General features: G+C 36.5%; 1 protein-coding gene and 1 long non-coding RNA gene across 6 annotated transcripts in view; both read right to left on the bottom strand.

Annotated features, from left to right (window-relative positions):
- Positions 1-13,932, bottom strand: part of msi (RNA-binding protein musashi) — a 109,971-nt gene extending 96,039 nt beyond the window's left edge. For 3 of the 5 annotated variants that reach the window (XM_070217540.1, XM_070217542.1, XM_070217543.1), the window contains exons 1-2: positions 13,832-13,932; positions 12,273-12,805 (exon numbers count right to left, since the gene is read on the bottom strand). In XM_070217540.1, the coding sequence (XP_070073641.1) occupies positions 12,273-12,379 (107 nt within the window). In that variant the 5' untranslated portion in view covers positions 12,380-12,805; positions 13,832-13,932. The remainder of the gene's footprint in view (positions 1-12,272; positions 12,806-13,831) is intronic. The other 2 variants (XM_070217544.1, XM_070217541.1) reach the window with 2 other exon arrangements.
- Positions 323-1,285, bottom strand: LOC138913659 (uncharacterized). The gene is made up of 4 exons (XR_011419470.1): positions 1,162-1,285; positions 980-1,089; positions 530-646; positions 323-470 (listed from the first exon to the last, which is right to left on the bottom strand). It is a non-coding gene; the product is annotated as an uncharacterized lncRNA (long non-coding RNA).
- Positions 13,933-14,483: the final 551 nt, after the last annotated feature.

Below are 14,483 nucleotides of genomic sequence, written 5' to 3'. Positions count from 1 at the left end.
ATAAATCTAGAGTGTTTTTCTGGATTTTAAGGCGAATTGCCCTAGAAACAAGGAAAAATATCCTAAAACTAAAGGCAGATTTTCATAGATCTAGGGCATTTTCTCGGGATTTATAGGTGAATTGCCCTAAAACATGCAAAATGCTCCCCAAAATTTCACGGCCATTTTTCATAAATAAAAAATACAATTTCAATATATTTTTTTTTTGTTTTTATATTTTTGTTTGTTGTTATTTACAATAACTACGAATATATTTACACAATTTATTGTAATACAAATTTACATACTCTCCTACTATTATTGCTAAATGGATTATATCGGGTTTAAAAATAATAAATAACTTTAAAAGAAACGGCTTCCCGAGTCCGCAATAGTGTGCTTTGCGTTCTTGCTCCCGCCGTCCTTTTTTGTTCTTGCTGTCGGCACCAACACTGAATGGATCGCAAGCCAAATTAAAGTTGATTGTATCTCTATTAAATGAAAACAGTCTAATTATTATATGATAATAGAAAAAAAGAGAAGCACTTACCTTCAGAGTGGCTTTCCAAAAATTTGAGCAGGTTTATTTCCTGTTGCTTCCTTACTCCTGCTTTTAATAAGTCCGAGAAGTGGTTTGCGAAAGCTGGATCTGAAAAGCGTTCTCGATCTAAAAAAAAAAAGAAAAAATTGTTAGAAATTAATATAAAAATGCACAACCAACACACACAATTTTCATTTAGCCTGCGATTGCGTTTGCTGCTACTCCTAGAAAAAAAAAGAAGCAGCAAAAGCAAATTTCGAGCACTGACGAAATGTCGCAATAGACATTTCGGGGGTTGTTTTGGATTATGCACTTGTGAATGAGGTTTGTCCGGTGCATAAATACAGATTTCTTGTAAATATACATATGTATGTGTGTATTCTGTTGCATCATCTTTTTAACTTAAGCATTATTTACATATACACATACATATATGTATACTCTTATTAATGATCTTACTTTGTTCTGCCACACTTCCAAAACTTCCGCTTCTGGACCGACTAGTTGAACAGGAATTTCTCCTCGTAGCTGCTTCCACCCAATTTTTTTAAAGTTTCAGCTGCATTTTCCTTTGTTACAAATATGTAAATTCAATTAGTTCTTAATATCCAAATTGCACAATTATATATGTATGTACTCACCAGAAAACAGAAAAAGAATCGCCTCCCAAGTCCTTTAATAGCGTTTACATTTTTCACTTTTTCACAAACAAAAGGTTTCACAAACACGTCTTTCGCCGCCAAGCGCCCGAAAAATTATGACAAAGTCTAGACAATGCAACTCTTTCTACTCCCACCCTTGCCACTGCAACGGACGAAAAGTAGCAAAGAAGAAGAAAAAGGGTGGACTTCTCTAAAGTCAAATGCGCTCAGCATCAAAATTCATACAAAAAGGTCCGCCCTAATATACACACACATTCACTTGTTTTGACCTGCCAACCACACACACATACACACATATTACATATGTATCCATTAATTGCGTCTTAGAATTTCGTTTGACTCTTCCTTGTTTTTAGGGCAATTTCAGAACATATTTTTGGCTATTTTGTTCTGCGTTTTAGGGCGATTTCGCCCTAAAAAGAAGGAATTACTTTTGGAGTCGACTCATAAAAATTCGCCCTAAAAAACAGGGCAAATTTGGCGTTTTGGAAAAACTAACCCTAAAAAATATTTTCCATGGCGATTTTTCGTATATTTAGGGCTAGTCACCCGTATAATAAGAAAATTTTTCGTAGTTTTAGGGCGACCTCGGTTTTAGGGCGACTTTTCTAGTATTTAGGTAAAAATTTCTATGAGTGTAAATATCAATATATATTGCCCATAACATTCCAGCACCTGCTGCAAAACATTCGAAAGCCCTGCCAATTCTGAATTGGACCCGAACTAATTGCATTTAGCATTCGCCATTTGCCATTGCCTATTGACATCTTTTGGCCAGTTGTCAGCTATCTGGCCATCGATTTCGAGTTCTCTTCTCGCGCCATTTTACAAGTTTGATTTTAGGCAATATTCATTCCGTTGTGCCAATGGGGCAAGCATGCAATAAAATGTATTTCGCACTCGTTGGGTGAGAGGCCTGCAGGTCTCATAAATCCAAATCCATTCAAGCGAAACAAATAAGACTGAATCCGTAGAAACGAAAAAAGAATATAAAAAATCCAAGTAAAGCGTTCGGTCGTCTGGGTCTGAGTTTTGCTTTAGACCAAGTTCTTTGTTTTCGTTATTTTTTCTCTTTCATTTTTCAAGCGTGTGCTTCGATTTTGAAGGGAAACTGAACTGAAAACTGGTTTCCACTGCTCTACTCTTTCTGCATTATTCGGTTTAATAGATCAGCGGGAGGGGCAAAGATTTGCTAAGCAGATTTTTTCTATTTTTAAGCTCTTCTGTCTATCTGTATCTGACACAGTTGAGTGGCGGCGATTGCATAATGGCCGAAAAGAAGATTTCAATTATGATTAGGCCATGGTTAAGTGAGTCGATTGATTTCCCACGAAGCCGCAAAAGATTCGATTTTATGCCGAGATTTGTGAGCATTCTCTGGTTTTGATGGATGTTCAAAGTGTCTTTCGATTGGCTTTCTATCATTTGTTATGGCAAAACAGTCAACTTAATGGTTTTGGCTATCGAGAATACTGTTTAATTAAAGCCAAAAAATGTTGAGATTAATTTGACAAATTTCCATAGGTTAATTGGATTTGTGCTCAATAAAAAATAAAGTATTTTAACTGTTTGAATGCAAAATGAGTTTTGAATTTGATAAATGATTACCCAATGGCTTCAAGCCTTTTTTTGTTAAATACATTTTTTCTATAATAAACCTTCAAATGTTTAACACATTTAAATTAAAATTTAAATTGAATGAAGAGCATTTCCCACAGATATTTTCAATGTCAACTCGATTGAATTTACATAGAAACCTTGTAGAAAAGGGCATTGCCAAATAAGATACACATCTTAATACTGATAAGAAGACAACTCTGCACGTATTTCTTTTTCTTAAACTGCTGCCGGAAACCCAACAAAAACAACGCGCGAATAAACCTCAAGCAGAAGCCCCGGGTTTGTCACTTATTTATGCATCCGGTCGCCAGAAAAAAATATATATACAAGAAATACAAAAAAAAAAAAAGATAAACATATGATGTATACCGGCTATGACAAGATAATATGGCTGAGCTGTGATTTTCTCAGCATGAGCTGCATGAAAGTTTCGCGGGAATGTCAAAGTTAAAGTGAATATTACAAAAATATTTGCTCTCATGCTGCGATGACGAAAAAAGTTTTACAGGAATACTATTTGCGCTGCGAGTGATGAATATTTGCACAATATTATGTGAGATCTAACGAAGTCCTTAAAAAAGTTCAACATAAAAGGTTCAACTTGGCACGAAAACTTTTCTGCACAGAAGGAAATTTATTTAAATTTCTGGCATGCAAATCGTTTTAATCGTTCCTCTGGGTACTTTTCTCCGGTACATTTTTCAGACATAATTATCTGAGAATTCTCCCACAAAGACAGTCATCAGCAACCGCAAAAAGGTGGAGAGACGTTCGTTCCGTTGAACATTTTCCTTTTCCAACTGTCATGCAAATCGACACACGACAAGCAGGCGGGCAAAAGTTGATCTATCTCGCAGATACATTTCCCAAACTTAACTGGCTTACAGGATCTGGCATTTGTGTGGCTTTTGGGTATTGCATGTTTCACAATTTTACGGCTGTTTAGATACTCAAATTGTGCAAAAAATGTTGCAAAAAATATCTGCACAATGGCAAGTGGCTGACTTTCGGTTCTGGTCTGCATATTTGTTTGCCCAAGCGAAATTGAGTTCGTCTTTGATAGTTCTAATGGCATGAGAATGGACACTCTCCTCCTTTGGGGGTTCGTGATATTTGATTACAAATTATCTATGAAATGGAGGAAAAATGTGGCTCAATTCGTTGGTGGTTGTTGGCTAGAGTTCATTGCATTTGACATGCCAACAAGTCAACTCTTTTGTGTGGCCTAAAAAATAACGAGAAAAGTCAACTTTTGGCTTGCTAAATTCCATCCGAAAATGTTTGCATTACGTTGTATATATTTTATCTTGTTTGATGATTTTTTTATGGATAAGAATAGAATAAATAAATTATAGTTCAATTAATAACGAAGGTAGGTTGCATTACCATACATTTTTATATTATCGATGATGTATCTTTTCCTATTTAAATACAAAAATAACTTAAAGCTATTCCCAATTTGCTATTTAAGCATTGTAAAATTCCTTCTTTAAGTTGCAACCAACAAATCAAAACCTTTTCCATCTTGATCCATTTTCAACATACATTTTTCTTCTCCCGTCGATGTCAATTCCCAAATCGAATGCGAACAAACTGAAATGAAATTTATCATCATCAAAATAATTGCACACGAGCGGCTAGCATCAAAGAGCAACAAAAAAAAGCAGAGAAATTTTTCAGGGCGCAGCAGCCTTCGAGAAATCGGTGTATACAGAAAAAAAAGGTTATTTACAAAAACTATATACGTTTATGACAAAATAAATTGCCATAAAAATTGTGGCTATTGCAAAAACATTTTGCACAGCTTTTAGTGCGATCAACGAGAAAGCCAAAACAGAGATCCAAACAAAACGAAAGCCAAATATATATATCAACGCAAGGTGTAGGTGACAAATCGCATTGGCCGCAATAAGGTGAATAGAAATGGAAAACTATGTTGCCAAAAGAATAAATTTTGAAATTTAAATATGCATCATAAATAACGTTCAACGATCGATAAAGGGGCGAAATAAATAGAATAGATAGATAGATTGGTATCCACACTCATTCGCCGCGACAACCGCAGCAGCAGCGGTGGAATATGTAAAGATACGAGTAAAACCTCAAGAACCGGTCTTGAAAATTGAGCTATTTAAAGCGTAATTATAGGTTTTCTCCTTCGAGTCTAGAATCGTATCGAATCGAATCGAATCCAAATGCATTCGAATCCGCACACAAACGGGGTCAAAGTATTGCAGCAAATGCCTAACGAAGCACACCCAGATGCCATAATAATGCCCCCCAACCAATCGACTCCTCCACAGACGTCTCAGAAATGCCAATCAATTGATTTCATTGTCTTCAATTTATAACCTATCGATAATATAAATTCCTCCAGCCAGCCAGAAAGCAGCAGCAGCAGCGGCAGCAGCCGTCGAACCCGCTTATGATAAATGTATATATATAGATATTCGATATACTAGACATATATATCCGCACGTATAAACTTAAAATATATTTGTGCGCACTAATGTAACTGATAGATACGCATGCCAATAATCAGATACTGTCAAAGCACATACATCAAACTGAGATACACTCGTGCATATCTATACGGTGGGTTCGGTGTGTGTGCGATTGCTCTTGACATTAATTATTTGGAATTGTTTTGTCACAGTTACCATTTGAATGGGTAGCAGGAAGTACAGAAGAAGCCCCCTGGTTCCATGGGGTGCAGTTTTAGATAGGATATGATGCCATGTTTTTCGCAATTTTTTAGGTGATATTGCTCGTCAAACCAAACACAAAAAGTGACATTTGAGGGTTGTCGCATGCAGGGTTGCCACTCTTTAATTCTACAACATTTTTCGGTAGATACAATTAGAGAAGTTATAACTTCTGAACGAGTGAACCGATTTTTATGATAAAATTTACATAAATAAGCCCTAATACTGAATAATATTTTATAGCATAGAACACAGTATTTTATTAAAAGATTCCCGTCTTAATCAAGCCTCCTATAACGCAAAAAACATTTTCTATTCAACGCGATAAACTTGTTACCACCCCAGAAAAACTTCATCCAAACTTGAGTTTTATCAGCAAAATTTTTATGGCCGTTGCCCAGCTACTGGCAGCTAATTTTAAGTAATTGTTCCCAGGCCTCGCCGGCGAGGGAAAGCACACGCCCCCACAAGAGACTCGAGTCGAGAGTCGGGAGACTTGAGAGCCTGGTCGCACTTTAATTGGCATATCAGGCCATGGGTAGCAAACAATTTTGTACTTTTTATAACCATTTTGTTAGGCCAACTTGCGGCCAGCCAGCCAGTCAGCTTTCTTGCTCCCCAACAATGAACTCCCCGAGCGAAAAATTTACAACAATTGTGTAGTTGGAGAGGTTAATGAACTAAATGCGCAATGGGCCAAACTTATTTACCAGCCAACAGGCTACCAAGCCGGCCAAAAACACAAAAGACTACTAGCAACAAAAAAAAGTACTCCTAATGAGACGCTCATTACTCGTTTCTTGAGAGTTATGCGGGGGGATAGATATATATATTTGGCTAGAAGATTGATAGAAAATCGGGGAGTAGTGGAAGAGAGGTATGATGGCTTTATTTAGTTTGGCGTGGGCTTTACATTTTTTATGGCCCCGCCGCTGCTCGTTTTATTTCTCTATTCTGTATTCTCAATTGACATATTAATAGGAAAGTTTCATTGTAAGATGGAAAAAATGGCCGGAATTTCACTCTCTTTTTGGCAAAATCAATATTATTAATTCAAATACACGACACGTCGCCCAGAAACAACAAAAATTTACAACATAAATAAAAATATTTCAAACATAAAAAATCTTGTTCAATTTGTTTTGGCACATTGCAAAAATATCTTGTCGCTAAATTCGGTTTTACAAATGCCTCAAAAACATTTAAGCAAATTGACAGCGACACGCGGTCCGAAAAATGTTTTGAGATTGACCCAGTTGGAAACAGAATTATATCTTTGAGAGGGCGATTGGAAAAGGAAATTGATTGTAATTGATTAAGAATATGTGGGACAAGTCTTTGAGCGTAATTGCAATATGTTCTAGTTTTTTTCAAATTAATCTAAGGTGAAAAAAGGTGATTCATGCTATTTGATCTTAAGGATTATAAGTGGCATTTTTAGCATTTCTTTCAAAATAAATCAATACGTTTCGTGTGCTATTTTACATTCCTCTCTTTAAGAAATGTGGAATTTTTATGGCTGAATGGAACATTTTGCATAATGTCATATTTAAGCTCTTGACTTGATGTAAATTCATTTCGTTTTCACTTGAAAAGAAGAAAGATTCTTCTCTCTCGGTGCTAAAAATCTTGAGAATGTCATGCTTGGAATTTTGTGAAATGTTTCATTTCAAAGGGAAAGGCGCCCGCCCTTCGTTTGTGCATAATTTAATGCGGCCCTGCACTTGAGAAAATGCAATTTTCCCCCATTCGTATGGCGAATAACAAACGAAAGAGTTTTTCTCCGCATATATGTATGTACTTGTAAAAGTACATATAGTCACCCATATCCAAGTACATATTTGTACGCATTTGTACATAAGCTGACTGCTTCATGCACATAAAACGAATCTACATATAAGACCTCTTGAAGCAGCATTTGTACTTGTATAAAAGAAATTGAGTGTGGACTTGTGGTGCATAAGTCGGGAAATATATGTGCCTTTGATGGGTAAAATGCAAGGGAAGTAAACAAAAACAAATAAATAAATTTGCCAGCCATCTAATAATATCATTCGATATGAAGGTTGAGTAAAAATCAAATCAAGTTCTTTGTGCATAAATAAACAAAAGTACTTTTTCGTTTTGAAAGATATTTATTGGGGAATGAAAACCCTCAGGGCGGTTCACATCTATCATGTGTTCACTGTTCTGCGCCAAATGGAAATTCAGCCATCAAATCACATGCAACTCATTAGACATTAAAATGTTGATAACGAAAACAAACAGTATATCGTCGTTATGTGGCTTAAAATTCTAATGGAAAAGCTACGCAAAACACACACTATCTATCTATGTATCTCAGAATCTGTAATCTTGGGTGAAATATTTGCGCGTCATTCGGTTCGAAAGCTTTCAACTTTGGAGTAGTGCCGAGATGGCATTTCAATTAAAGTGCAAAAACACACGCAGTTTGAACTGCGCGCCCCTTTTCCCATCCTTTGGCTTTGCAGTTCGTGCAAATAATTGAAATACGCCCACATCGTGCAAAACTGGGATGTCGGTGGGGTGTAAAAAATACTCAAAAGTTGCCGACTCCATAGAGGAAAATTCCATGCCGGCAGCTTGACAGTAAAAGCAGACTTGGCAACTTTTACAATTTTATCTACTGCAAGAAAAAAACAATCTAGAAAAAATCATATGTGCCTCTATTCACTGAGCAGCTTTCATCCACAATTTTATGTGGAATCCCAGATGCAAGTATGTGATTCTCTATATTTGTAGGAAATATATATGCAACTCAGTCAATTCAATTTAATCTAATAATTTTACATTTACACATCACTTCAGTAATGAGCATAACTTTACAATTCAAGAAATAAAATCAAAATTAGGGCACCTATTTTCGCATTGAAGTGCCTACTTAGAGAAAATTCTTCAATATTTGTATATAACAAAAAATAATTTTAAGTAATTTAAAAATTTTCTGATCCTAAGTGGAAAAGTATTTAATTTATTCATGACATTAAATTTTCTTTACAATAATATATTTTTGGAAAACCTATTAACCGTTTTGTGGAACACATACATTTTTTCTCTGTCTATAACTCTAAATCGAATATATATGGCGTAAAAGTCAAGGAACTTTAAGCTGCTTTTTGCCCAGGCAACTTTTACCCGCACATTTTTCGTTGTCTATGTTTTCTTATTTTCATTTCGGCTTGTCATGCTCAATCTAAATGAGAGATGAGTTGTCCATTTGTTCGTTTTCTAGCTGGTCAATTTGTTGCGGCCATTCAAAAGGCGAACATGTGAGAACAATTGAATCGAGACTTACAGTTATAACTGCCGGCCAGCAGTGCGTGTGGGTAGATAAATTACGATGGTCGGGTAATGAGTTTGTTGGATTGGATAAGTTCGGAGAAACCCGGGTAAAATTAGAAATTAGCACTAAACTTTGTGCGGCAAATAAACTTGCTCAAAGCCTAAGTGGAATTTATAGAAAATGCACTAACACTTATTTATTTGAAAATACATTTTGTTTCTTTTAAATAGCAAACTTTATTTCAAACATTTATTTAGTAAATCATACCTCTCAAGGCCATAAAAAAGACAAATAATATCCAGAGAAAATCCAAGAAAGAGAACTAAAATTGGAAAATGCCCTGCCAAAGAAACCCGCCCGATTTAATCAGCTTAAGTAAGTACCCAAAGAGAGCGGTTCGGATACGCAGTTAAATAAATCTCTTATGTGGGTGGTGTGTGCCACTATCGTCAATGGTGGTGCTGTTTTCGGTGGTGCTACCTTAATAAGAACAGCCGTTGTAGCTGTCAGTCAAACGCCCCGACACAAATCTCTCGGCGAAGCCTTATGAATAATCACTCGGCGGCGGCACCAGTGTAAAAACTTGGCAAAAGTGCGAGCGTACAAAATAAAACGAAACCAGAAAAGAAAAATGTATTTCAAATGCGCAAAACGAACAAAACAAAAATTAAATGTATCAAGAAAAATCGTGAGGAAAAGTGTCTTTTAGGCAACATCTTAATAATGCTGCGAAATTGAGGGAAGAAAGCGTGAAAGGGTTGGGGATATGGGAAATAATGCTCACATGTCTGCCTCGAAAGATTGGGATTTGGATTTTTAATTTCAAATTCGTGTGGCATTTTACTTTTACACCCCGAAAAAAAAGTGTGATACCTCAAGCTGAGCACTTAACTCGGTTCTCAATCGAGTGGGAAGGAAGGTCGACCAAGTCACCTGCCTGCCGACCACGTATGCCAGCTTATTTCGAGATAAAGATACAAATTACAAGGGGGATTTAGGAGGGGTTCGCCTCGATTAATATGCAAGCAGTGCAGCAAATAAAATATATATAATTGCTGTCTGATTCTTATTTACCAGACTGTCGTCTGTTGCATAAAAAGCAAATCAAATGATCGACTTGGGGTTCGACTAATTAAGGCGGAACTTGAGCGTGGCTTAACTTCAATGTCAACAGACAAAGCGGTTCGGAGAGTATTAAATTGTCATTTCTGATTGATTGTCAAGTGTTTAATAAAATGGAAAGAACGCTATAGTCAAGTACCTCGAATATCAGATACCCATCAGAAGTGCGAGGGAGATGGAGATACGCATACGGCAAGGCGACTGCTTGCACTGCTTGAATTACCTTATTTGCTTATAACTTTTTAATAAAAGGTCCGATTTGAAAAATTTCTTCCACATTTCTATAGGTATTAAAAAACACATGAAAGTTGCATTTATATTTTTCCGCTCGGGTATAATAATTATTATTATTACCTTTTTGCTTGTTACCAAGCCCACTGTCACACCCTTAGCTGTCTATAATTCACAGCCATTTGCGAAGCAAACTATGCGTAAGAAGCCCAAAATAATTAAGTTAACAATTTGGCTAATTATGCTTGCACTAAATGCAGTTAAACCAACGCACAATTAAACCACAAGAACGAGTAGACGAGAGCCAAGAATTTGAATACACAGATATATTTTTCAATGCCTCATATTACAGTGGGTACCCGAATACGAGGAAAACTATTTGCCTACTCAGGAAAAAAACGAAATAGAAGCAAAACATATGAGAGTGTAGGATGAGGATCTCGAGTTCTAGTTTTCCCGGTTGCGCTGCCATTTGTTTTTCCTGTCAGTGTGTCAAACCGAAAATGTGGCGACGATGTCTGTTTATTTAGCACGTTCTTTGGCTTCTCGTCTCCCTCAGATTTCATCTGGCGCAAGTTCAGTCAGCCAGCCAAGTTCTTCTTCGCTTTTTTTCCTAGCAGCATGTTTTTTTTTGAACGAGTATTTATAAATGAAACTTGCCTTTGTTGTCATTTATTACTGTCACTTTAAATCCAATCAACGCTTTGTCTATGCTCTGGCCATCGATGAGCGATTTTCTGTTGTTTTCTCTTCGATTTTTGGCTTTAGATTTTGTTCTCTGTCAAGTGTCAGGATGATAATTTTAAATTTCATAATCTATTTTGGCATTTTTGGCGGATAAAAATAACTAGATTCTTGCAAGTAATTGGATCTTGAAATATCTTTAGCAATTACTTATATAATGGCAAAACAGCTTTTCTTCAAACAATTTTATGAGCTAATAAAAAATCTAGCAATACAACTTTTTTCATTATTACCATTCCTGTCTAAAATCAATTGTGATATTTTATTTATACGTCCCACATGCCCCTCATAATTTTGTAGTTTCCCGAAGCAAGAAAAATGTTTGGCACATGCCAAAAGAAAAAATTATGAAATAATAAATAAAATGCTAATTGGTAAAGCAAGCACTGAGGAAGCGAATAACAAAAACTTTAAACTTTAATTGCCTGGCGCCAGACGATCGTTTTTTAATATTAAAAAGTAAAGCAAGTCCCCATGACGTTGACGAACTTGAATGTCGGTGGTTTTTTTTTTCTGTTGCCCTGAATATTTCGCTTCTGGCACAAAGGTTCCCCTTTAAAACTGTTTACTCTCACTTTAGTGGCACGAAATGGTTCATTAAAAACGTCACTTACGGCAAAAGCAGGGCATTAATAATTCCGCCGAAGCCTACAATCATTTATTACCGAGCTCAGGAAAATTACGGAAAAAATGACAAATTTACAAAACTTGACAGTGACTCATAATGGAAAAATATTATGGACATTCTGGGCTCGAGGATAATTCATTAATTTTAATTTATTGCTAGAGGGCTTTTATAAACCGGCCATATTAAAAAGGATAAACAATAATTATCTGCTTTCAAAAGCTTAAATTTACTCAACTATTTTACTTTTATTATAATCACAATGTTACGTCAGAAAATCCCTTTGAAGTGCTTATAAAACACCTTATTCCCACGGTCCCTTGTCCAGTGCCACCCAAAATGAATATTAATAAGACAACTCACAACGTAAACATCGCCCTCGATCTCGTATAATAAATGAATGCAATTTACGGACAGCAACTTAGTAAAATTATAGGTTGGAAAATTTGCCCGCGTCTCAAACTGAGCCTGAGTGCCTGATGAAAAATTTAAAAACAAGCAAAGAGCAAAACAATTTTCATAAATATGCCACTGAGGCAAAAGTTGGGCGAAAGCTGTGAGAAAAAAAACGAGGAGAGTAAAAACCTCAAAGCGCATTAACGCCTTTAATGGCCTTGAGACGCGCAGAGTTCTTACTTTTTTGAGGGGGCGGCGTTGGGCTGTTAGGTCCACTTAGAACAAATATTACTAAATTTAAAATCATGAAAAAACAGAGGTTAATCTTTAAACCTGTTCTCACCTTAGATTTGGGACAGCCGCCGCTGCTGCCGCCGCTGCCTGCAGAGGCGGGGGCACGTTGTACGGAAAGGGCAACTTGGCCGCAACCGCCGGATTCTCGAACAGCATTCTCGCACTGTTTTGGGGGTGGTGCTGAGTCTGGTGGTGCTGAATCTGGAGGTGGGTGGCGCCGCTGGGGGGGTTGATGTTGTTGATGATGGTGCTGCCCGTTTCGGTAACGGTATCGCTATAGGTATCGTTGTTGCTGTTTATGTTGAAAGCGGAGTTCCCAAAGCAGTAAATTTTGCTGGCTCTTCGCTTATCCCAAGACACTGAGACGCTGAGAAAATCACTTTAATGCGCTTGCACCAAATACTTTTGTTTTACTCGGTTTTGTTTCAATTTTTCTTGCACTTTCTAGTTGACTTTCTTCAACTATGTAATTTATAAACGATTTTGTATTTAATAACCGCACTGATATATTTTTGTTTTTTTTTTTTTTAAGTAATACTCATTTTTATAACACCAAGATTTGCTGGCAAGGTTTTAGATTTTCTAGAAGAAAAATATATGTAAGTTTGATTAGACTTTGTTAGAACTTTAAAGTACCTATAGTATTTATTCATTTAAAGTTTTTATAAATTTATTAAGTACTAGAAATATAATAGAAGTAGTAATAGAGCAGTAGTCACAATCTTCATAAGCTTGTGCCTGTACGTATGAGTAATATTAAGATTTTCATTCATTGAAGTCAAATTTTTAACCTAATTTTATTTTTAAAGTTATAGTCATGCCTGTTTTTGGAATTACTAATTTATCAAGCATTTTAAAATTAAAATTAAATTTTTTTGTCGTTTTTCGTATATTTTAAAGTTGATTCAGTTTGTGTCTTGTTTATTAAGTTATTGAAGTAATTTGTTTCCAAATATTCTCAATTGTTTTGCCATTTTCCATGACTTTGTTTTTATTATTACAGCATTATTTTCATCGTTTTTCCTGCTCTTTTTGCTTTTTTGGCATTTCTTTGTTTTTGCCTTTATGCTTTTACTTTCGTTATTTGGCATTCGCTTTTGCCTTTTGCTTCTTGCCTTTCAATGGCGAATTCTGAATTCTCTTTTGCCATTGCCGGCTTTTTCGACACATACACACAGGCCAGCACGCACACACACACAGACGCACAAGCACTCACACACGTGCGTGCCGCTCTCAAAATGGTGATAAAATATTGTTGTTTCTGCCGTTGCGGTTTGATAAAATTTCACACACGGCTTTTAATTAAAAACGCTTGAGTCTCGGCCCGTTTGCATAGTTTTTATATAGTTCTGTGCCGGTTTTTGTATTAATTTTTCATAAATTAAATCGATTTGCTTAAACAAAAACACATGCACACGCATACATAAGCATAAATTCACGACACAACAACAAATTTCTGCGACGTCATTGAATTCGCCGCAAAAGAATATGCGAAAATGTGAAAAAGAAGAAAAAAACACAGAAGAAGCGTCCCTCAAAAAAAATATACGAAAATGTCTTCAAGTTGAGTCACTTACACACACACACACTAGTACGCAAGACACTTACACACATACACTTGTGCAAATAAACGACGCGTGACGAAAATTACACGGGGACGCTCGCAAAAAATCCACAAAATTCGACAATCCGTCCGCTCCGATCAAAAATTTTTTTCGACTAACGGTGAAGGAGCGGCTGCGAAAAGTTTAAGGCGAGCTCTGCGAATTTCGCCGCAAGCTGCGCTGAAACTCTCGCAGAGAGAGCTCTCTCTCTCTCTCTCTCTCTCTGGGATTCACTTGCTCTCCCTCTCTGCAGGACTTGAGTACTCAGGGAAAAAAGCCTGGATTTGGATGCAACATGCGGCTGAGTCAGTTAATGACGTACCACTCTCTGTCCCCCTCTTTTGTATCACTTTTATCACGCTCCCTCCTTTCGTTCCTCATGCTGCTACCCTACTCCTGCCCCATAATCATTTCCGATGTGCAGTTCCATGCAGTTTCCCCAGACAATAGGCCTATATAGCCATATAGCCCCATATAGCCAGCAGACTGAGTCGCCCAACGAGCGTCTTTATAGCTTGCTTTGTTCGCCACGACTTACAGTGGTCTCTGGAATGGTGGGAAAACATCTAGGATTTAACGTAAATAAATTCCTAAGATTCTTCTTTTGATTTCAAAAAATTTTAATCAGAAGGTTTTATAAGAAAGTCCCCAAATAT

Source organism: Drosophila takahashii, chromosome 3R (assembly GCF_030179915.1).
Source record: "Drosophila takahashii strain IR98-3 E-12201 chromosome 3R, DtakHiC1v2, whole genome shotgun sequence".
In the NCBI taxonomy this organism is placed as follows: domain Eukaryota; kingdom Metazoa; phylum Arthropoda; class Insecta; order Diptera; family Drosophilidae; genus Drosophila; species Drosophila takahashii.
Note: the sequence above shows the minus strand (reverse complement) of the source record. Positions and strands in the feature narration are given on the sequence as shown.